We start from the raw sequence: 24045 nt of genomic DNA, 5'->3' as shown, positions 1-24045 counted from the left end.
CCAGAACATTATTAGATAGCTAAATTGCAAACATATGAAGAATATGGGACTAAAAAGACACATTTTGTATTGCGAGAAGAGTAGGTGTAATAATTCAGCATGACGGGCACATATGGGTCGTAAATGGACAAATAAAATGGGCCCCATATGGGATTGTCCACAGGTATACCATTGGCCCTAAGCCAGTTGCCCACATGGCTGGGCCCACACCCACTTCGTACCCAGGTAACCCTAGCATAACCTAAGTGGGGCCCACTTGATTAAACCAAACCATGTAGGCGACTGGCATGGAACCCATGGACAATCCTATTTAAGGCCCTTTTTTTTTTTAGCCCCTTTAGTACCCACATGGGCCCCACACACAAATGTCAGCTGGGAAGCTATGGCTTCAGACTGCAACTTTCTGGTCCTTGCTATGATCTGTTTTACAAATGTACTCATTATTTTATTTACAGTTTTAAAGGTCCAGTGTGTATGATTTGGGGGGTCTAGTGGCATCTTGTGGTGAGGACTGCAGACTGCAGCCATTAAAACTTCTCTCAGTGAGAATCCCTTCAATGTTCATTGGTCACGAGGTTTTTGCTGGGAGCAAAAACACTAAATAAAACAATATGACATTACAAATCAGTGTTTTTCAGATGCTGTACGGCTCGTTGGAGGCAGGCCATTAGCCCAGCACCTGCTAATGTGTGCTCACTTTTTCTCTCTGATTACTTAAGATCCAGATGTTGGTGAGGTTTTTTTAATGTCTCATTTATAAACATTGCGTACACACAAAACAAGCCCTGAAAGAGGCGTACACCACTTCCCACGCAAGAGTTGTGATGTATAACAACAGACTTGGTGGGAGAAAGTTTAAACCTGCTTACAAACATTTTGGAGATAGGAAATAGGCGATGCAGATGGTGAGGTGGAAGCCTGATAGCAGAAACTGCTGAATGGTTTTTGGTGCACATTATTTTTAGCTTTTGTCCATACGTACATTTTTAGTATGGATTGTATGCATTGTTTTATAAATTAGACCCCAGGTGATTTGATTTGATGTGGAGAAAAAAAAAAAAAAAAAAAAAAATATATATATATATATATATATATATATATATTAATTTAATTAGATTTATTAATTTTAAAAAATAATACATTTTAATTAATTTAATTTATTAAATTAAATAAATCTGTTTTTCAGATGCTCCCCGTAGCTGAGGGACTGCTAACTAAAAAAAAAAAAGCTAAAAAAACAAACTAAAACTAAAAAATGCAAATGGCCCTATTTAGAGCCAGTGTTTGGTTTGTCCCTTCTGGGCTACCGTAGAACATGGCAGACTCTGTGGATGTGGACCCACTCCCCATGTAGATATTAATGGCTCATTCCAAGGCAATGGAAACAGGATGGGTCTTATTTTCAGATGATTATACACTAAAGAAAACATCTTATTATATTATGTTTCCTTTCTGCCAATATATAGGCTACCCTAAATCCTACACACTGGACCTTTAAATATATTTTTTTAGAATTTAAACAAATAGAAAATGTAGAAAATAATATTAAACTAGTTATAATAATAGTTTTAGTTTTACATGAGGAGGCAGAGCAGATAAGACAGAAAATAGTGGTAGCGGTGTAAGCCGGGGATAAGTGAGACGGGATTTCAATTCAAATTCAAATAAGCAGTTCACATAAGAGCAGAAGGCGACTTTGTGTCTCAAGGACACTGACAGGAAATATGTCTGTTGACAGACACACTGTTAAAACCGGCCTAAATTAGACCAGGCACCTCTATGGGACACTCACTGACTCCATTAGGACCCCCATTGCCTTCTTTTTAACCACAATCCTCCCAAAACAGCGGTCATTACCATGATAGTGTTTTTTTTTTCACCCCATCGCTGCAGCAGGAGCCTGTCGCTAAGCAACCGCCCCTCCTTCCCAGCATCAGCACCACGACGGTGTGCGCGCGCTCTGCCGCATCTTCAAGTTGCCTGCACGTCCTGCGTGCCTTGTCATCACGCAGGGCAGGTTTCGGTTTGCAAACACGATACATTCCTTCTCCAGTGCCGGAGCTGTGCCGAGGAGCAGAGGAGGAGACGTGAGAGCAGCAGAGGGAGGGGCCACCTCAACCAAGAATCACTCATAACTCACTTGGATGGATTTAAGCTTGTCATCCCGGACATAGGTAGACTACGGGCAATGTTATGTTCATGTGACGTGTGGTGGGAGGCAGTGAGGTAAACGTCCGGATACACACACACACACACTAACACACACACACAAACACACGGGCTGAACGGGATGCCCGCGTGACTGCAGGGAGGAAAGAGGCGGCGGAGGAGGAGAAGGAGGAGGAGGAAGGGGGGGTCTAGGTGCGTGTGTGGACCACCGCAAAACCCCCGAGGTGGAGTTGTCAAAGATCAAAACCTGTACGGAGAAATTAATTCCAGCCCGGCTGCTATTTTTGGTGCAGTTTGAAAATCGATGGAGGATATTTATTTCCTGTCCACGTCGAGGTAATTAGTCTCGCTTCCCGAACGCACCGATGTGATCTTGGGGCTTTGATCTCCACACCGTCTTCTTTCTTTTTGCCGTGACAGCATGAGGACCTAACATAAGGTCGCGGGAGGGGAGCGCACATGTTCGGATGTTGCTCCTCCTGATTGGACACACGGACTGACCGGCTCGTGTCATCTCTGCTGGGGGTGAAACAGCGAGCTGCTTTTCTTTGGGATGCTTTAAAATCTGCGGCCTGCTCTGGTCTCCAGTTACCGCAATGCCACTGGCGAGAGGAGGGAGAGGTGGAAGGCAGAGGATGGAGAGGAGGGAGCAGCATAAAGCAAATGAGTATAACAGTGATGTGTAGATTGCAGCATATAAATAGTGTGGTTGTGTTTTAATCCGAGAATGGTATAGGCTGTATAGGTGATAGTGGCCTGTGAAGTGCATGGGATGAAACAGACACTGTATTGACTGAAGCTATCTTAGTATCATGGCTGAAACGTCATATGAGGTGAGTACGGTGGCTGCGAGTGTGTAGTGGCTGCTCAATTCTCAACTTTCTGCTGACAAAGTTCTTGGACTCACTCACCGGACTATAGTGCGCACCATGGGGCATTGCGCAGAACCTATGGCACCTGCCAGTGGAGAGCTTGGTGCATAATTGTGACAGAGTGGAGCTCTGAAGCCAGCATTTATGTCTCTCCCTCTTCTCCACGCCCGCACGTCTACCCACACAGCTGAACTTTATTTTATGAGCCCAGTGTAAGCGTGAAAGCTCTCCCAGCCTCCTCCGCACACACCGACGAGCCTGACATGCCTTCGCCATCGGACTCCAGCAGCGTGGCTTCGGCCTCGGGGTCTCGGGGCTGGTCGGACAGCCGCAGGGGCATGTCGGGCCGGGGGCCTGGTGGGGCACGGCTACTCCTGTACCTGGGGCTTTGCCACCTGGGCCTTGGAGCCATGGTTCTGGCCTTCTCCTTCACCAGCATGGCCTTCACCTCCTCAGCCCGTGTGAGGCAGTCCTGTCCATTCTGGGCTGGCTTCTTTGTAAGTGTGAATCTGACTGAGAACATATAGTATTAAAAATATAATGGCAAAGATTTTCTGATGCATGTGGTGTGTGTTTGCAGGTGGTGGCATCAGGGATAGTTGGAATAATCTCATGGAGGAGACCTCTGACGCTGGTGGTATGTATGTTTCTACATGATACAAGGAGCATTCAAGTCTCTCGGCTGTAGGTGTAAAACCATGTGTCACTGAGGGTAAAGAGGATCACAGGAGCCTAAAAAAAACTCAGGTGTTGCTCCAGGATATGCACCATGAAGCATAAAATAAACAGGTGGCTCTCAACCAGAAGTCCTTGAGGGGGTCCCTAGAAAAATGGGGAATAGTTTAAATGTTTAGTCTGTAGGATTTAGTGGCGTCAGGCAGTGAGGTTGCAGAACTGAAACTTCTCCTGTGTGCCAAGCTTGGCTGATGCAGAAACAAAAATGGCACTATCGAGAGCCAGTGTTTGATTTGTCCATTCTGGGCTACTGTAGAAACTCTGTAGGAGAGGACCCTCTCCATGAATTGACAGCTCATTGTGAGGTAATAAAACACAACTTTCTTTTTAATTTTCAGGAGATTCTAAACTATTAAAAACATAGTTATGAATATGATATTCTATTACCGCCAATAGATGCCCCTAAATGCTACACATGAGACTGTTAATTCATGATAGAAGTGAACCCTTTGTGATTAAGAGTCATTAAAATAACTGTTCTGATCATAGGTTTCACCTCCTCCACAGTTATCTCCTCAACTGAAGCTGACAACAATAAAATTCTACTCCTTTTCATATCTAAATACCAAATTCTGTTCAGATCCCTGAAGCAAAATATTATCAAATGGGGGTCAATGACCTAACGTATATTGATTTAGACATGAAAAAGGTAGAGAACCACTGATATAAACTGACGTGACAGGTTGACAAAACTATTCCACCACACGTTCCCTTAAGTGGCTGTTCTTGAGCAGATTTGATGTCTTGGAATTGAACATAGTCAAATATCCGTCTTACCTGAGCACTTTAAGGACTTCTCATCCTGTTGTCTTAAAAGACGAGGTTCAAAGTTTATTCATGACTTTAGGAGCAGCAGTTGAAAAATGAAAGAGCCTTTAAGTGGGTCCTGCACTTTCAAGGGCTCAGGAGCAGCTGTAAAATGTTTTCATATTTTTACATGAAAAATACTGTTTTACTTTGAGCCTTTATTTTGCATATTCATGTATTTAATTCAGTAAAATTACACTCAAACTAAGACACCCACGGCTAATTTGAGGTTAGTCAATTTGGAAATGACATGGAGGGCAAAAAGTGTGCATCCAAAAACCAATCCAAGTTCTTCACTGATGAGCAGACCCAAAGAAAACCTGCAGATTTTTTTTTCTATTTTTTTTTTTTTTTTTACATTTTACAGCGCTGATCCAGAATAAAAATCTTCAGCATTTGGCAGAATGTTTTGTTTTTATTTTTGGTTGTAATGTGATAAACCATCTTCATTTAAAACTCCAGTGTGTAGGATTTAAGGGGCATCTATCGGCAGACATGGTATATAATATTCACAACTTCCTCCAGTGTATAATCACCTAAAAAATAAAATCATTGTGATTTCATTCACTTAGATTGCGCTGTTTGTATCTACATACAGAGCAGGTCCTCTTCCACAGAGTCTTACATGTTGTTCTACAGTAGCCCAGAATGGACAAATCAAACACTGCTCTAGATAGGACCATTCACGTTTTCACGTCGGCCACCAGTTCCTCTACATGCTTGGCACACGGGAGACGTTTTAGTTCCGCAACCTCACTGCTAGATGCCACTAAACCAACCCAACACATTTAAGATAACTTTTGTTTTGTTCAATCTGCAGAAAATCTGCTGAGGCGTCATTTCTGTGCACAGATTTTGTGTGGGCCTGCTGATTAGCTGGCTGAAGTTCTGTTTATTAGTGAAGTCACCTGGCATAGCCTTTGGTTGGAAGAAAAAAACTGCACGCTCTCGGCCCTCTGTGGCACGAGTTTTTACACCTTGCGTCAAATCAAAACACGACTCTGTGTCCCCCCCGCAGGTGTCACTGTTCATGTTGCTGTCTGCGGTGTGTGTGATCCTCAGCCTGGCCGGCTCCATGCTCTCCTGTCAGAACGCGCAGATGGTCAAGTCTATGCTCACCTGCCAGGTACACAACATTATACAACTGTTGTCTTGTGCCTCGTGCAGAAATGCCCTTCCAGCCAGAAGCATGGGTAACATGTCAGGGATAACTGGAAATATGTTTTTAGTGTGTGGTCCAGCGCTTCACGCTAAAACTCTGTGTATGGGAATGTGTGTAGGTGGAGAATGGTGTGTGCGTGTGCTGCGCGCCCACTCACTCCTGCTCCATCACAGAAGAGGAGACCCTGGTGCTCTACCTGAATGCTGACTGTCACTCAGTCAGGCATCAGCTGAAGGTGGGTAGGATGTGTCTCTGTCACTTTATCATAGCTTCACAGTTTCTCAAGTATATCTTATCATACACAATATTAAGATATAAAGCGATTGGGGAGACAGCACAGTCCTTGTTTTATGCAAAAATCAAGACAAGTCAAGTGGATATCTTCTGGAGTTATACTGTTTTTACAAAATACAGACTTCCCTCTTTTTATTACTAGCCTTCCACTGAAGTTCAGTGGGGAAATACAAAGTCAAACTATCTTATAAATGTGACATATTCTTACCAATAAAATGCCTCTATGTTGTCAGATGTTGATTTTCTGAATGCGTATCTCTCTAAAGGACCTTTTGTTCAGTGCATGCGGTCTCAGCATTCTCTCCACCATCATCTGTACTCTGTCCACTGTGACGTGCAGCATCCACATATTCTCCCTGGACCTCGTGCACCTGGTGAGTATAGACACAGCACATTTCACATTTACCAGACTGGCTTTTTCCCCCCCCATAAATGACAAGTGCTCAGCAATAAACCACACAGCTGCACATTTGAGAACAGACTTTGTACAAATGCTGCAGTTAGTTAAATCCTTTGTATGATGGCGATGTGTTTCCCACTCTCCCCGCCCAGCTGGCCCCGCATCGCTCTCGTTCAGTCAACCCAGAATGCACCACTCCTCAGGACGCCTTCCTGACCAACATCATGGACTTTGAGGAGTTTGTCCCACCCATCCCTCCGCCCCCGTACTATCCTCCTGAGTACACCTGCAGCTCTGAAACAGACGCTCAGAGGTACCACACCTAATACGTATTATTACACATCACTTGTGCACAGTGAGTAATAATCATACACGCAATTACAATACAAAGAAAATGATTTATATTTGTGTTACCGCCCAGCATCACTTACAATGGCTCCATGGAGAGCCCTGTTCCTCTCTACCCCACCGACTGCCCTCCTCCATATGAGGCTGTGATGGGACAAAGAGCTGCAAGCCAGGTGAGGATGTGTGTGTGTGTGTACCTGTGTGTGTTTTATGTGTGATGTCCTATGCTGATCCTTGTCTACTTTGACTGTCAAGGCAACAGTGTTTGATCCCCATGGCACTGAGCTGTCTGGAGAGAGAGGGACTTCAACTGCCTTCAGTGGAGAAGGTGAGAAGAGCTTTTAAATGTCAGCAATGTGCTGAAAGGAGGGGATTTGGAGGTGCTCTGGGGTCCTGGATCAGGATCAGGGAGTGTGTATTTTAAAGTGGGAATAGGCAAGTTTTACTGCTTTAACTTATCAGTATGAAGTATATAGAATAATGACTCAGTGTTTAGATTGGGTCGCAGCTGGGAGAAATTTTCCTCAAGGGCTTTCTACCCGATGGGATCTCTTTAAGGTTAGAGAAAAGTCGTGGTATGGGTTAAAATGAATAGATTTCTGTCAGGGAGAACAAAGACTTCTCCCACGTGCGATTGGTTCCCTATAATCCTCGCTTTCACGATGCAATTCTGTTTGCCACTGGGAACAACCTCCAGGGAAAATGAAGCCTCCATTTATGGCTCGAAGGAAGTGCATCAACCATTGCAGAACCAAAACAGGAAGAAGATAGCACTTTTGTTTTCCACAACTATCAGTAGCTATCCCCAATTACCAAAGAGTATCAGTGTAAGTTTTTTTTTGCATGTGCAATCCCCGGTAGTTAAAACGGCAGACGGTGGAACAAATGAGGTAACTGTGGTAAACAAAATTCAGTGTATCCTGTGTTGCTGTTGGTTACTAGCCTCCTGGGAAAATAGAAAGCAATTCAGTTGTTTTTGTGACAGCAGCATTTTTTGTCTAACCTTTATTTAAAAAGACACACTGATATTATTAATAATAAAGGCTTACCTACCTTTCTTCATTAGTGTCCATGGACAGTGGATCTCTGCTGATGTCAGAGATTGTGGACATCCCTGATGATTCCTCCCCCTCTGAGGACTCCTGTCTGATGGAGGTCGGGCTGAGGACTCAGGGGGACAGGGGCAACAGGAACACTGGCGAGGTGGGAGACGGAGGAGACAGTGGGGAGTACATCAGCTTTCGTGGTCCCCCGTCTCAGACGCCAGAGAGTCCTCTGGCAGGAGGACCGAGAGCCAGGCGCTTCATCAGAGGAGAGCGGTCCAACTCGTGCTCTTCGCCCAGCACGGCAACCACCACATACAGGTGAGGACAAGCATAGTTTAATAATGTCAAAGCTGTACAGTCAGTGGTGTTATTTTGTGCTCTCCTGTCTTGTCCTGCAGGTCTCCAGTATTGCGTCGCCAGGCCATGCTAGCTAGTAGTTGTTCCCAGCTGGAAGCAATAGGGAAATCCACATCTCCGCAGCAGTCCTCTGTCCCAGAGTTTCGAGTTCGCCCCTCCACTCCCTCACACCAAGGAGCTGCCCCATTCTCCTCTGCTCCTCCCATTTCGTTGTCCCCAGCTGCCAGTGAGCAGAGTGGTGGTCCGGGTAATGGGCCACCCCTCCCGGGCCAACCATTGTACCTTCGACGAAGGGCCGGTAAAGGTGAGAAGGATGGAGAGGGTGTGAGGAGGGGTAGTGAAGGACTCCTGCGTCTTGTGAGGTCACACAGTGAGCCAGGCCTCGGCTCCTCGACTGATACAGGTAAGTCCCACACGAAAAAGGAGTACATCACCTACATTACTATTTCAGTGTCTATAACCTGTCCTTGTATCTCCTCCTCTGTAGTTGACTTTGGCTCTGGAGGCAGCAAAGTATCTATGGACACAGGTAAGAGCTTATATCTGCACGGCTTTAGGATGTGATGTTTTGGTGGCTCAGTGATCTAAAGCGCAAAATATCTGGCTTTGTTGCACGTCATCACTCTCTCTTCCTCTCTGTCTCTTTTGACATTCAACTGCCAGATTATAGACAAAAAAGCCCAAAAGGAAATACCTCCAAATTGTTTAGATGAGACACAATTCAGCCCATTTGCACCTAATGGCCGCCATTTATCTCTTACAAACAAGTGCAGATTGAAACACCGGAGGAGACGTGCGAATCTGTCCCTGTGCGCGTGTGATTTATGAAAATCCACTGTACTTCCACAACATCTAAATTAGCAGTGATTTGATTACAGATTGATAAATTAGATTCTGCTTTGCAAACAATAATGTGCCTCACTAGCTCCTCATTTACATGTCACACATCCTGATTTATGAATGTTGCGATTCTTGTCCTGTGAAAAAGCTCACGTAGCAAAATAATGGGATATGTCATGGGACATAGCAAATGACCTGCAGTGGTTACTGGGCTTCACTGCAGGAAGTCCACAATATTGTGCTGCAGGGATGGAAGTTGGTGTCACATTGGTTCCCTCGTCAAAAAGCAAATTGGATTTTTATATTAGATTTTTGCAGAAAATATGATCTGTGGCAAACAAAAGTTTATGATACTTACATGTTTTGTTCAGCAAGATTATCTATATGATCACCGCTTTTCAATTTTTTAAGCATAAATGCAATCATCAGAGATATAAAGCTAACATTAGGCGATAATCAAACTACACTACAGTTGTATGACTTCAGTGTTGCCACCACAATGAGGCTGTTAAGCCATGTGTGGCGTGATGATGTTCTGCAGTCTCATTTAGCCATTTGTTAGCAACCGCCTTTTATAAGATATGTAAAAGCTGAAAATGTGAAAGTCTCTTGAGCTTGTGCTAACCACAGACCTTATGTTAAGCATCTAACCAAAATTCCATTAAAAAACCCTCTGACTCTGAGACGAGGGAGCCAGGAGTGCATAAATGCTAACTCATGTCCGGGTGTTAGGACTCATTCCTTCAGCACTTTCTATGAACCTGCATCTTTGAGAGTTCAAGTAGCTCATTGTACCTCTACCTTTTACAGAAGATTTATAATATTGACTTTTACATTTCAACACAATCATATGCTTGTATTGTTTCTCACAGAGCATGAGGACAGTCTGGCGTATTTTATTATAGACAGTAAATCCAATACTCTGTGCTAAACTACAGTTTCCAAAAAGAATCTCACAGCTGACAGAGATAGAATCAAATGCTGCCTGCTTACACCCAGAATGTTTGTGTATTCTGAGCTGTTTCTTGAGGACTTAAGTATGAGGTCTTGTGGTGCCAACCTGATGTCAGAAAGGTAGTGATCCTGCTGTTAAATGTCAGTGACCTTCTCATTTCCCCTTTTTAAAAATGCAGTCAGGGAGTTCATTTTGCATTGTAACCTTTCTTTTTTTAGTAGTTTATTCAGTATTGTGTTTGGCTTGGCTCTCGCTGAGGTTCAATTCAACTATATAATAATAAAGTTTATTTGTATAGCACTCATCAAAACCAGCATTCCAAAGTGCTTTACACATAAAACACAATAATAAAATACAGAGTTTATGTTTAGTTTACCAGGCAAGCAGATGGGAAAAAGAGGAGTAAACTTAAGAATAATTGATGATTAAAAACATAATTAAAACACCAAGGAAAGATGTAAAAACAATGGGTGAGTAATAAGTAAAATAGAGCAGAGGTCAGAGGTACAATGTCTCGAGTACGGTGCAGTGTAACTCAGTAGTTAAGAATAAAACCTGAAATGTGAAGGCAAAATACAGGAAAGCCTTTCGATAAAGATAAGTCTTTATAAATAATTCAAAAGGAGATACTGACGCAGCGAGCAGGAGTTCCTCAGGCGGGTCTTTCCACAGCTGAAGAGCCCTGAAGGCAAACACTCGGCTCCCTTCAGTCTTGAAGCGTGAGGTGGGAACAGTTAGCAGGTTCGTGCCTGAGGATCAGAGGGTAACGTGACAGTAGTTCTGATATATATTCTAGGGCCAGGCCGTGAAGGGCTTTGAAAGTAGTTAAATCAATCCTAAAACAAATGAGCAGCCAGTGTAAAGTCATTAAAATTAGATCAATGTGTTCTCTTTTTCTGTTTAAAGAAGCTTGATTTTGAGCTTCTGTATCTAAAATCTGTTTGTTTCTGACTCCATCTCTTACAGGTCCGTCCTCTGAGGCATGTCTGCTGCCCCGCACCTCTTTACCTCCTGCCACAGCTCTACCGAGGAAAGGCAGCGTGAAATCAGCAGCCACAGGGTTGCAGGTCCCCTCCAAACCTCCCCCCACCTCTCCACTGCGTTTACCTAAAGACTGTCACCGTTCCCTAGGAGACCTTAAGGTTCGTCTTAAAATAGCTGATACAGAAGCAACAAATATCTGAAAATACAAAAGCAAAAGCTGGACTGTTGTTTGACTTTCTTATTTCATCATCTTGACTGATTCTTCAGGTGACTCGGGGTCTGGTGGCTCGCTTCCTGCAGCGCTCCAAACGCAACCTGTCACCCTCTTCCGAGCATACTGGGAGCACAGGGCAGGGGCCTAAGAGGAGGAGTGGAGTTGAGGGCGCTGCCACCAACCACATGCCCTTGGAGCAAGTATGACACCACTTCTGATTTAACGCCACCACGTCAGAATAATTCAGTGCTCCTGCGAGTAAATCCACCTGCTTTTTGTCTTAAATTTGTGCTTGGAAAAACTCCCCTCCAGGTGTTGCTGACCCCGTGGAACGCCAGCCGAGGACACCCCGCCCATCACGCCCATCACCCTCATCGCCGTGGACACCACCACTCCCATAGTGACAGTCGACACAACAGGCACCACGGCGGTCGGGTGCCAGAGGGGATCCACCTGCGCAGTTGTGGGGATTTAAGTTCCTCATCCTCATTGTCACTACGTCGATTAGTGACACCTCATCCACCGCATGGGTCATCAGGCGCTCTCTACTCAGAGTCTGCGCTGTGAGGAGGGGAGGAATAAGGGAGGGATGGAGGAGGTTGACAAGGTTGTGAGGAAGATGGGGATAGGAGGCTGATTAAAAGGAGAGTCTGAGGCAGTGCAGTGGAGATATCTATCGTCCCTCCTTTTCCTCTTTGTCACCTGCGTTTCCTGAAGCCAACTGTGCAAATGGCCTTATTCAGTGGTGCTCTTTATCACTCTGAACATCAGCCCAGAGCTCACGCTTCTCCACTCTTCAACATCAGTGAAACAGTCACTAGATGCTTATTTCTGGTGGTTCGAACAGAAGAAAAAAAAATCGGAGACAAACAACCAGAAGCATCTTTTTCCCTCTCTCAAAACTCATCTGAACACATATTTTCCTCAAGACTGGAGACAGATCTCAACTGGCATTCATGCTACAACAACCACTTACTCACATGTACATTCAGTCTAATTATAATAATGATTATGGGTTGCAATATGCTTCTGGCCCTTTTGTACATTGCTATTCATCCACAGGATCGCTCAGGTGAAGTGATCACAGAAACCCTTATTTTGTCTTCCATTTATAAAAGAAAAAAGCATCTCAATAAACATAGCTAGCTGAGTCCAATGTAAGATAAACAGATGAGGCTGCACACGGAAAAACCCTTAACTGAGTTGCTGATTTTGTCTTCTTTTTTTTTTTTTTTTTTCAATTCAGATTCCCACTTTCTCCACGTTTTTCCACCTCCACACTGGCCTTCAAAAAAGAAAAGGCAGCCAGCATTTTTAACACTGACATTAATGCACGCCACAGACACATGCTCAGCCTTTGAAACGTATTCCCTGTGGGTGGCCCCTGGACACGGTGGTTTGATTTGCATATGTGCATGTTTTGCTACAGCCTTCCGAATACAACAGGAACCTTGTGCATTCAATCCTGACCGTCTGTGTAACTAAATAACATGTCCTCAGAATGTCTTTATCTGCATGTTTTTGACAATGCTTCTTACTTTTTTTCCTCTTGCACCCGAGACCTATGATAGTAGCCATTTGAAATGTGTTTGTGTTTATAGGTAGCTGAAGGGGAAGGTCGAAGATGTGCAGTGCTCCCAAAGTTTTATGCCAGATGGCTCCAAACATGCCTCTGCATCCTAATTTGAGTTTGAGGTTTTGAACATGTTTCAAGTGCACTGGCTTCAGCAGCCAGATCCTGTACGATAAGAGGTGTAAATTGCACTGTGACTCTGATGACGAGAAGAGTCTTTTGCAATAAATGTACAGACAAATTTGTCATGAGGTTGGGCTCCACACAATGTGTTGGAATGGTTCTTTTGCAGGGGGTTGTGGATGGGTGGTAAATAAAAACAAAAAAGACTTGATGGATCTGGCAGCTCTGGATACTGGGTTTTGAAGTGTATAAATATTTGTGTCAGATTGGAGTTTTATTCTTTGGAAAGTCTTTTTGGTGTGCTCACTAAGTGATGATATTGACTCCATATCAGTAAAGGCACATTTTGGATACAGTCATATGTATGTACCTAATTTTAATGATGTACACGCATACACACTTTGCCTGCACACAAACACAGGCACACCCATACACTCCCTTATTAAGGCACTGAGCTGTATTTCTACCTCCTGTCTTGCATAAAACATTATTTATTTGAAGAAATGTATATCTGTATGGCAGGCTTAACAGAATAGAGCCTTGAAACCTGAATAATAAATGTAACTAAATATGACACCTATTCCAGATTTTAAATGCAGTGTCAATGGCAAAACTTTCAATGCAAGATATGTATTTGAAAATATGAAATAAATGATAGACATCAAATAAAAATACCCATGTTGATGTTTTGTACATATTATAAAGGGAAAAATAATATTCAAGGTTTTTTTTATTTATTATTATTTTTAATTGAATTTAATCTAATGAAATAAAATTGTATTTTATTTATTTTTTTAAATTTTATTATTTCTTTATCTTTTTTTGTCTTTTTTTTTTCTCGCTTCTCTACTTTAACACAAGGCTCACCACCTGGCAAATCCAATTCTCACTCATCTCCCCACTCCACCTAAACCCCACCTCTTCTCAAACCCTATTGGCCAGCCAGTGTGAAAGCCCATCCTGGTTCGATGGCACCGGCCAATCAAATTGCTCAATGTCAAATGGAGCCTTCCGAAGTCCACGCCCATATGCACCACCCGCGATGGCGGTTGGGAAATTCAGTTCTACTGCTTTGTATTAAAACAGACGGCGTCGTGACAGCGAACTACAACCCGCACATCCTGGTTTGAGGAGACGTTCACAGACTTCAGTTTGACAGCAAGACGAATAAACAGAAGATTAACTATTTTGCTGTATCACACCGAACTGTTTGGGATAAGAGGACAGTGTTATTATGGTATGTAAAGGCGTGTGTATGAACAAAAAGATAATTTTATTCGGTTTGATATGGCTAACTTTGTAAACAGGCAGGATGCTGGATGACAATGTAAGCTAACGTCAGCTAACGCTTCTTCTCACGATAAGGAACTAGCTAATCATAGTTATGTTGACCTAATCCCTGCTCTTCTTTACTGCTCTCACTGGGCTAACAGACCATGGAGCTAACTGGCTTAGCAGTTTACCTAAACCGCACAAATGTAACGTTATGTGGTTTATAAAAGTAACGTTAGCTAGGTAGTGGTACGGTCCGGCAAGTTTGAGTCCAGCTTGTTAACAGTAGCTGAGGAGGGCATTTGGACGGTTGAGAATGAGACGCCTGCTAAGCTTGGTCGTTGATGCCCGTAAAGTAATCCGGACCATGTGGTACGCTGTCTCCCCGCACAAGCTAAAAACTACATCTGTCCTGCTGTGCACCTCGTCTTTCCAGGGGGACAGCATTTGCAACGGGACGCAGGGCAGCAAAAAGGCGTTGCTGTCAGATCCTCGGCTGTTTGACGCCCAGTTTGACGAGCTGGTGATGGAGCTCTCAGAGCGGGACCTCACAGATCCAGCGTTGGCTGATGCTCTGAACAGGTTAAAAGAGGTGTGTGTATGTGTACTGTGTGTCTACTGACTTACATCTGACAAGTGCTAAAGTGTTACTTCACGTGGTTCCTCCCATCTGCGTCCTTCTTAGGTGTTGGTGTACAATTCACCTGGAGGTAAGAGGAACCGAGGTCTGTCTGTGATTGGCTCACTGAGGGAGCTTCTGCCACCCACTCAGCTCACACAGGACACCGTGCGGCGGGCTCTCGTGGTTGGATGGTGCATTGAGTTGGTAAGGACGTGTGATATGTTAAAAGAAAAAACTGCATTGTTGCACATAAACTAATAAAACCACACATCAGTTAGCCACACCTGTCCACTGGGTGACAAGTTTCGTTATTACAGAAGGCACCCTGATAATATCAGTGCTGGAGGGAGGTTTCATGTCAATTACTTAAATAAAAGTACTAATATCACACTGTAAAAATACTCCATTACAAGTAAAAGTCCACCATTGGAAATGTTACTTGACTAGAAGCATGTTAGTGTAATCAGGAGAATGTACTTAAAGTATTAAAAGGAAAAGTAATGTTCTCAGGAAAAATGTCCCCTTTGATTATTATACTTACAGATATTAAGTCTAGATTATTGTTGCTCTTGCATTAACATAAAAGCAGAATTTTACTTAAGTTGGTTGAGGTGGAGCTTGTTTTAAACTATAAAAAGATTATTTTCATTACAGGTTAATCTGCTGATTATTTTCTCCATTAGTCAATTAACGGGTTTCTTCTGTAAAAAATAGGGAGAACAGCCGTCAAGGTCAAAGTGACACCTTCACAATGTTTGTCTTGTCCAACCAGTCGTCCACACCTCAATATTATTACAGATGCATTAAAATTATTTAAAAAAAAAAAAAGCATCAACGGAACCATGAACTGAGGTGAACCTGATGACGCTGAATGTGAAACGCGTTGTTCCCTCAAATAAAACAGAGTAAAGTCTATGTCTGTGTGCAGAGGATTTGTTTGTCAAGCTGATTAAACACGTTCTTGCTGCCTACCAGCACCTGACTACCTGTGGCTGTGCAAGGAGATTTCATTGATTCCAGGAACCATGAAAAGCTCAAAATAGCTGCTTATTAATTTTCTGTCAATAAACTAATTGTTACAGCTGATCTTATAAACTAGATAGTTTAATATATAACAAAACATTATATTTTCTAAACTCTCAAAGTGTTTTGTATGTAAAAAACAAACAAACTGTAAAGCAGATCGTAACTAAAGTTATCAAACATATAGGGAAGTAAAAAGTACACTGTTTCCCTCTGAGATGTAATGTAGTAGAAGTAGAAAGTGGCATGAAAAGAAAATGCTCAAGTAAAAGTAACTCAGATTTGTACTTAAGCACAGTAGTAGTTAATGAACTGAGTCACATTCCACCACTGGATAATGTCAACTAAATGCTCACTAGTGCACCAAAGCCATGAATAGTCCCCATCAAATGCCAATTTTTCCTGTATGAGTAATGCCTACCATACACAAGCAGACTTTGAAAATACATTTAAAAGACTCAAGTCGGACTTAAGTCTCACATGTAAAGGAAATGTGAGTTTTTTGTCTCAGTCTATGAGATTTTGCAAATGCTGGCTCACTATTTGCAAGTCTACAACCAGATTCCTTTTGAAATTATTTCCCATCCTGCTCCTGGTGGAGAAACTACACCAAACTCCCTTTAAGAAATATGGCATATTAACAATTCCTTACCTGTCCACAAAAACACATAACTCCAGAATCACAAGATAAATGGCGTCATATGTCGACAGTATTCTTGTCATTTTATAATCCATAAAGATAAACTGTGTTTGTGCACTTCCTGTAGTAAGAGGAGACTGTGGGAATGAGAAGGGTACCATTTAAAAAAAAATGAATATTTCTCACTTAAATAAATGCTGGTTGGTGGATAAGAATCACGCCCAATTAAACACAGACTCTTGTTTACTCCACAGCTTTACCAGTTTTCCTCATTTTCCACAGTACAAAAGAATTGAGACTTGTTCACGCCTCACTCCATGCTTAACTGTCTATGACAGATCATTGAACTTTAGAATTTGTAATATTAAGTATGTTTGATTTTGTCTAAAGGTTAAGATGAGAAAAAGACTGACTTAACACAGCTCAGACTGAGTTTTATAACCACCTCACACCAAACGATCGAGGTCAGGGAGCGTGCAGCAACTCAAGGAAAACGCTCATGATTTCATTCCAATATTAGAAATTTGTATGCAACAGTAAAATTTTAAGTAGATAACGTTTGGATATATGTTTGTGATCCTTTTTTATAATGCTATTAAGAACAAATGATTTTGAGATCAAGTGCCAGGGACAGGGCTGAAATTTCACAAAGCACTGAAAAACGGACTGATGCATTGGTTTTCAGGAGTTGTTGACAAGACAAGAAATAAAGAATAATGCCAAGCGTATGCTTTAAAACTGAGCCTATTGTGCTGTAATACCTGTGTGTGCTTTTGTGTAATAGTTCATGGTCAGGCCTTCATAATTGTAAAGATGTTTTTGCACGAAAAGTGATGTGAACAGAGCGGGGACTCAGTGGTTTATTATACCTCAATCCAATAAATTTCACACTGTTCTTAACCATATTATTTGTTAAAGATTTTCTTTAGACCCGGCTACACAGCATTGAGGTCGGGCTTTAGAAAAGCTTTAGCTGTTACATGCTGCCTAGTGTGTCAGTAAAACTCCAGCTAACAAGCACAGACTCAGACTGACTGTTGTAATGACACGTTGCAAGGGTGTTACGTTCTCTCATTAAGTGTCACAACTGCTTCTAGCTTCAGGCCTTTTTCCTCGTGGCAGATGATATCATGGATGCATCCGTGACTCGGAGAGGACAACCCTGCTGGTACAAGAAGGTCAGACTTGATATAGTACAGAAAAAATAGAGACTAAAATGCCTTTTTTTTTTAGTGTGATCATTTGGTTTCCACGATTAATGGCGTGCCCAGTTTCTGAGGTGAATCTTCTCTGTTTGTTTTTAAGGATGGGATAGGTCTCGATGCCATCAATGACTCATTTCTCCTAGAGGGCTCCATCTACAGGCTGCTTCGCAGACACTGCAGGGATCAGCCGTACTACGTCCACCTACTGGAGCTATTTACTGAGGTACTATACGTCCTGATTGATTACACAAACACACACATTACCACAGGTTTCTTACTGCATCTCTTGTTTGTTTCAGACAACTTTCCAGACTGAGCTGGGCCAAGCTCTGGACCTCATGACGGCTCCTCCCGGTCAGATTGACCTGAACAGATTCACCATGGAGAGGTAGCAAAGTGAAACCTGTGAAGAGAATTTGCACAGTAGTATGTTGTTCCCCAAATGTGTGTTAATTATTTCTCTGCTTGTCTTTCAGGTATAAAGCTATTGTAAAATACAAGACTGCCTTTTACTCTTTCTACCTCCCGGTGGCAGCTGCAATGTACATTGTGAGTGTGTCTTCATTCTACACAAGTGTCAGAAGGGAATAAACAAAGTAATGTCGTACTCATGACTACTGTGCTTTACTTTTGCAGGCAGGAATTGAGAGTGAAGAGGAACACAATAATGCCAAACATATCTTACTTGAGATGGGAGAGTTCTTTCAAATACAGGTAATTACTTGTCTACGTCTTCTTGCTTTCACGCCACATATTGAACAATGTGCTGCAGACTGCACAGTCAGTAACCACCCATTGTGCATCACTTGCAGGATGACTACTTAGACTGTTACGGAGACCCTGCTGTCACAGGAAAGATCGGTACAGACATCCAGGATAACAAATGCAGCTGGCTGGTGGTGAAGGCCCTGCAAAACATGACTGCTGAACAGAGAACAGAACTGGAGGTGGGACTTTGGATAACAGCCCTTTCCGTTTGAACACTCACAAATATGCACTGATATTTTTGACTGTAAACGTTGTATGCAGGGACTTTGTCGCTTGTATACAGTCAGATTAAGAGAATAGCTCACCTGCAAAATGACCATTTCTTTATCAATAGCTCAGCAGGTGTTACGTTGAATTCGTGATGAAATTTTGTTTTTCTCGCACGTCTTCATGGTGAACAGAGAATCCAGAAAAGGCAAACATTCTTCATGAATTGAAACAAACGGGGACCACATTTAACAACAGTTAAACCATAGCAAATATCTGCTCAAACATCTGACACATCTTGTGCAGTACAATCCAAGTCTCATTTGTTCAGCTGTATTCTCAGTACTTCTCAAACACATGCATTTTCACTAAAGCATTAGAATATAAAACTTGTCTGCCTACGAGCAGAGTCCCTTTGTAACAACTGCTGAACCAGGTGAGAGTGTACTCAAACAGTGGAGGCAAACAAATCCAATAGGGCAGAGGCAGACTCAATCAACAGGCTTAATCAAAAAAAAAACCAAACAAGAAAAGGACACGAGTGCATGCCCAGACATGTTTGTACCAATGTGTTTTAAATCATTATACTTGAGTGAAAATGCATGTGTTCAGGAAGCACTAAGCATACGGCTGGTTAAGAGACTTGGATTATACTGCACGAGTTGTGTGAAAGTTTGGAAATGGATGCTTTGATATAGTTTTGCTCTTGTTAAACGTGATTCTCCTTTACTGCAATACACAAAGAATGTTAGCCTTTGTTGGATTCTCCATTCACTGTTGATTTTTCCTCACGAATTCAAGGTAGCAAAGGATGCGTAACTGATATACAAAGGGTCATTTATTGGACGAAGTATTCCTTTAAATTAAAAAAAAAAAAAAGTGTGGAATAACAATATAACATATTCCATTTATTTTATTTACTGTTTACGTCTCAAATGCATTTGAGAGCATGCATAAATATTTAACACAATAACAGAGCATGCAGCAGGTTAAATACAATGCATACCACAGTTACATCTCAGTACTGTACATTTACATTTGAGCAATGACTCACTGACGGATCATCTCATTTAAAGTAACTGACCTTTTTAAAATTGGATCAAGTGTAACCAAGGCAATGGATTACAAGGAATGTTTATACCACCATAAGAAACTGGTTATTGTACAACATGGTAAAGTGAAAGTGGGGTGTTTTTTAATGGAAAGAAATGCAGAAACATATGACAAGTGTCACTTTTTACAGATGGTTTATGCTTTTTCAAAAATCTATATTCAGCTAAAACGTCATTCAACAATAGATTTTTTTATTGTAATCATTTGTTTAAACAGTCATAGTATGTTTTTAGTGTCCTGGGGCTGTATTCACAAAGCTTCCTAGTGCCAGGAGTTGCTCCTAGTGACGAAATTATAAGAACATTTTTAGAATTATGACGTTCTCTCAGAATTTCCCCTTAAAGTTAGGACTAGTGCTGTGTATCAAATCGCGTACTTCTGTACTTACACTTAATATTTTGAGTGCATAAGTGCGTTCACACTGAGAAGTATGGAAAAATGCAGTGCACTATGAGTACCCGCATGGTGCACTCAAAACGGTCCAGAAGTTGAGTGTGGAACTATGGACACTTCTTGTCGGATGTAAGCCAGCAGTATGTTTATTGGGTTAATTTAGCAGTCTGTAATGATTTGGTACCGCGAACGATAACGTGAATGCTAATGCTAGCTAATTGTGGTCGTAATTTCCGGTGAGTGCACAAGTTTGGTTTGAGACAACACTACCCTGTCGAAATTCACGCACTACGCCAATGAGTACATAGTGCACACAGCATACTACATAGAAGTGTACTAACGGAAGTATGTGATTTGAGATAGACATTATTCACAAAGCATCTTAGCCCTTAAAAGAGCTCCTAAGGTGAACAACTCTTATGAGCAGGGAGGACGACTTTTAAGAGGCTTAAGAGTTTCTTAATGAGAGGAGAAAATGGTGGAAAGACAAAGAGGAAGGAGAAATATTCTCCAAATGCTGGATGACAGTGAGTAAATGAAATGCTACAGATTAGATTGTGCAGGGATAATATATGTGGTTGATGTCATTAGGGGTATGCACACATTTCCCATGCTACAACGCCAGAGACAAAATGACACTAAGATATTTGGAAAACGGGAAAAATGCAGCAGTGATGACTTTGGTCTGTCTCAACCTCCCATCAGCAGAGTGATCACATTGGCAATGACAATGCTTTCACAGTCAGCAGTTCATTTCATCTCCACTGGGTGTCCACACCTTTCAGACTCGCAATGTCTGTGACAACCAATCACATCTGTTAAGGGAAGGTGTCACACCTAGCAACGGGGTCAACCACACCTCCTCACTGAGGGAAAAGTTTATCCTTTCCTTGCTCAGAGTTGCTCGGAGATCTGCACTAAATCGTTCCTGAGCTAGGACTCCTTAGTAAAAATTTTAGTTCTCAGAATGACTGTGAATATGTCCCCTGATCCTTTAACTCCTACATGTATGTTTCAACCTCTGATCCCACTGTTTTTAGAAGTTGCATGCTAGAACGTTAGCAAAACGTAATTTCATCCTCATTTCCTCCTCAGGCATGTTATGGGCGCCATGATGATGCCTGTGTGGAAAAGGTCAAAGAGCTTTACAGCACCCTGCAAATGCCAACACTGTACCACAGGTATGAGGAAGAGAGCTACCAGCGGCTACAGAAACTCATCGCTTGTCATGCTCAGAACCTTCCTCACTCGGTCTTCCTCAACTTTGCTAAGAAAATCTACAAGAGGAACAAGTGAGAGGAAACGGTGGTCATAAACAGCGTCAGGTGCATCAGACTGGATCCCGTTTGACTTTCCTCATGATGCACAGCTCAGCTCCTCTCCCTGTAAGATGGGTTTGCCGGGTACGAGGCTCTGACTCCAAACAGGCATGACCTCAACAGCATTTGGAAATCCTGCTGGTAGTTTCTTAACATTGCAATGAGTTGTAGATATTTGGTTGTGAATGTCGTCAAGCACCTCTTTTGCTCCACACTACCTATTTATTGAAACCAGTGCGTAGTGTAAATCATCTCCAGCTGTTTCTCCACTGAAGAATCCCGTGGATGTAAGAGACACTGAAATGAGTCGCACGTGGATCTGGTCTAGCTTTCATATTGGTTTGCCCTGAGGAGTGCATGGCAGCATAAAGACACAGATAGGTTTTAATTTATAGGAATAGATGTATTAGTTGATGGGGATCGAACATGTATGACAGCAGATGTACAGAGGACAGAGGGTCCAGCTTCATTAGCTTTGTAATTCAAATATTTTTATATTGCTGCTGTAAAGTCTGCACTGGTCTGAATGTAATTACTTTTAATAAATAATGTATGAATTTCATTTATTTTCTCTTTACTCTCTATTTCTTAATAAATGTTAATAAAAACAGACAACAATTCACTGGTTTAAATAGACCAAACAAATCAACTATTTTGATAATTGTCATTTTTAAAACAAGAAATGACAAAGTTTCTACTTCCCTCCTTTCAGATGTGAGGATTAGATGCTTCTGTTTGTTTTATATGATAGTGAATTGAACCTTTAGGGCATTTTTGACTATTCTGGGACTTCCAGTTTCAGGATTACCACTGTGAACACGCAGCTTTGCAAGCTTCCAATTAATAAACGCTGGAAGAAGTTGAACTACAGCAAAGCTACCCTCACGAGAATTCAAAATTGTTCAACTAAAGCTACTTCAAAAGAGCCGTTAAATATATAAAATATCCCACTATTTATTGGGAAATACAAGGAATGTCAGTTTTGGTTTTGTATACAATGTTCTCCAGACACCTGCCTTCAGAAACTAGATTCTAGGTGGGGGTATTACACTAAGCTAATTACTTAGTTAGCAAGGTAGCTTCCTATGTAGCATACAACATCTCCTCTGAACATCAGTTAATAAATAATACAAGAAATAATAATCAATACTTGTGAAAGGGGGTTCAATTACAGTGCCACAAGAAATGCCAAATCAAAGTAGTGTAACTTCTTGAATCGCCATGCAAATATGAATGTAGGTGAGCTCCCAGCAAGCTACTGCAAAATGTAGTTAAACTACTAGTTTAATTAAATGTAGCTAACTACTCCCCAACACTGACATGGGTGGATTATGAGACAATGCACAGACATGTAAAAGGCCCCACCACCTCTCCTACACAGGACTGGAAACACACACAGACTTCGTGGTGACTTTGCTTCCTTTTTTTGCCGATGTCATCTTGTGTCTCATCATAGTCATTTTGAGTCCGTTTTTCATTGATGTGCCCGTTTTTGTTGTTCTATTGTCTCTTTGAGGTTGGTTTTTGGGCAATTTTGTGTCCTTTAAGGTAATTCTGTGTCTCTCTGTAGTCATTTTGTGTCTCACTGAGGTATTTTTGTGTCTTTTTTCGTGTCCCTGTAGTCATTTGTGGTTGTTTGCCCCTTTTTTGTGATTGTTTTGTGTCTCTTTGAGGTCATTTGTAATTTTTTTTAGGGAATTTTGTGTCTTTTATGGTCATTTTCTGTCTCTTTGTTTGTTTTGCCCCTTTTTGTAGTTATTTTGTGTCTCTCTGTAGTTACATTGTGTCTCACTGAGCTATTTTTGCGGGTTTTTGAGGTTATTTTGTGTATTTTTTCGTGTCCCCATAGTCATTTGTGATTGTTTTGTGTCTCTTTGAGGTAATTTTGTAGTTTTTTTTAGGTAATCTTATGTCTTGTTTGGTCATTTTCTGTCTCTTTGTGTTAGTTTTGCCCTTTTTTGTCGTTATTTTGTGTCTCTTTGCAGTTCCTTTGCATCTCTTTGTTGTGTTCTTGTTTTATTACTTTGTCTCTGTGCTTATTTTGTGTCTCTTTTTGTTGTTTTGCCCCCTTTTGTGGTCATTTTGTGTTCCTTTGAGGTCATTTTGTGTCTCTTTTTCCTTTTTGAAGTTATTTTGTCACTCTTTTTGGTTGTTTTGTCCCGTCATGTAGTTATTTTGTGTCTCTTTGAAGTATTTTGTGGGAAGTTTTTAGGTAATTTTGTTGTCATTTAGTGTCTGTGTTTGTTTTGCCCCTTCTTTTTGTATTTAGTTTTTGTCTTTGAGGTAATTTTTGTGAGTTTTTTTTAGGCATTTTTTTGTCTTTTTGTTGCCATTTTCTGTCTCTTTGTGTTTGTTTTTCCCCATTTTTGTGGTTATTTTTGTCTCTTTGCAGTTCCTTTGCAATTTTTTGTTGTCTTCTGTGTACCTTCCGGACTGGTACATGCGAATTTGTGTGACATTTTGCAGGTGAAGGCCAGGGGCTCCCAGACACCTGGGGCCCTTGGGCCTGTACTCTATAGGCCTGTTCAGTAATTCATCCATGATGGCGACATTGCATACAATTGTAAAGAATTAAAAGATACATTAAGAATATAGTCGCCTGAT

At 41.8% G+C, this 24045-nt stretch overlaps 2 protein-coding genes across 3 annotated transcripts; both read left to right on the top strand.

Moving 5' to 3' along the window:
* The first annotated feature begins 1410 nt into the window (after positions 1 to 1410).
* fam189b (family with sequence similarity 189 member B) lies at positions 1411 to 13544 on the top strand. Its single transcript, XM_050046789.1, has 14 exons — positions 1411 to 3538; positions 3622 to 3678; positions 5602 to 5709; positions 5864 to 5980; positions 6306 to 6413; positions 6592 to 6752; positions 6861 to 6960; positions 7043 to 7115; positions 7854 to 8151; positions 8232 to 8593; positions 8678 to 8719; positions 10952 to 11127; positions 11237 to 11383; positions 11496 to 13544. The coding sequence occupies exons 1-14, from the start codon at positions 3305 to 3307 to the stop codon at positions 11748 to 11750; spliced, it is 2238 nt and encodes a 745-aa protein (XP_049902746.1). The 5' UTR covers positions 1411 to 3304; the 3' UTR covers positions 11751 to 13544.
* Positions 13545 to 13964: 420 nt separating this feature from the next.
* fdps (farnesyl diphosphate synthase (farnesyl pyrophosphate synthetase, dimethylallyltranstransferase, geranyltranstransferase)) lies at positions 13965 to 24031 on the top strand. 2 transcript variants are annotated; one of them, XM_050046795.1, is made up of 10 exons: positions 13965 to 14116; positions 14588 to 14743; positions 14837 to 14977; positions 17534 to 17614; positions 17742 to 17864; positions 17941 to 18029; positions 18118 to 18190; positions 18278 to 18355; positions 18454 to 18588; positions 21218 to 24031. In XM_050046795.1, exons 1-10 carry the CDS (start codon positions 14114 to 14116, stop codon positions 21416 to 21418), a joined length of 1080 nt encoding a protein of 359 aa, XP_049902752.1. In that variant the 5' UTR covers positions 13965 to 14113; the 3' UTR covers positions 21419 to 24031. The 2 variants fall into 2 exon arrangements, with proteins under 2 accessions (XP_049902752.1, XP_049902751.1); XM_050046794.1 differs by lacking the exon at positions 13965 to 14116 and having other exon boundaries at positions 14134 to 14743.
* Positions 24032 to 24045: the final 14 nt, after the last annotated feature.

This window comes from Epinephelus moara, chromosome 6, assembly GCF_006386435.1.
Source record: "Epinephelus moara isolate mb chromosome 6, YSFRI_EMoa_1.0, whole genome shotgun sequence".
NCBI classification, from domain to species: domain Eukaryota; kingdom Metazoa; phylum Chordata; class Actinopteri; order Perciformes; family Serranidae; genus Epinephelus; species Epinephelus moara.
Note: the sequence above shows the minus strand (reverse complement) of the source record. Positions and strands in the feature narration are given on the sequence as shown.

Coding starts and splice junctions, on each gene's coding strand:
- fam189b (XM_050046789.1), top strand. CDS start 3,305: ATGCCTTCGCCATCGGACTCCAGCAGCGTGGCTTCGGCCTCGGGGTCT. Junction 8,594..8,677: donor CGGCTCCTCGACTGATACAG/GTAAGTCCCACA, acceptor CCTCCTCTGTAG/TTGACTTTGGCTCTGGAGGC. Junction 8,720..10,951: donor CAAAGTATCTATGGACACAG/GTAAGAGCTTAT, acceptor CATCTCTTACAG/GTCCGTCCTCTGAGGCATGT.
- fdps (XM_050046794.1), top strand. CDS start 14,468: ATGAGACGCCTGCTAAGCTTGGTCGTTGATGCCCGTAAAGTAATCCGG. Junction 17,615..17,741: donor AACCCTGCTGGTACAAGAAG/GTCAGACTTGAT, acceptor TTTGTTTTTAAG/GATGGGATAGGTCTCGATGC. Junction 18,030..18,117: donor AACAGATTCACCATGGAGAG/GTAGCAAAGTGA, acceptor CTTGTCTTTCAG/GTATAAAGCTATTGTAAAAT.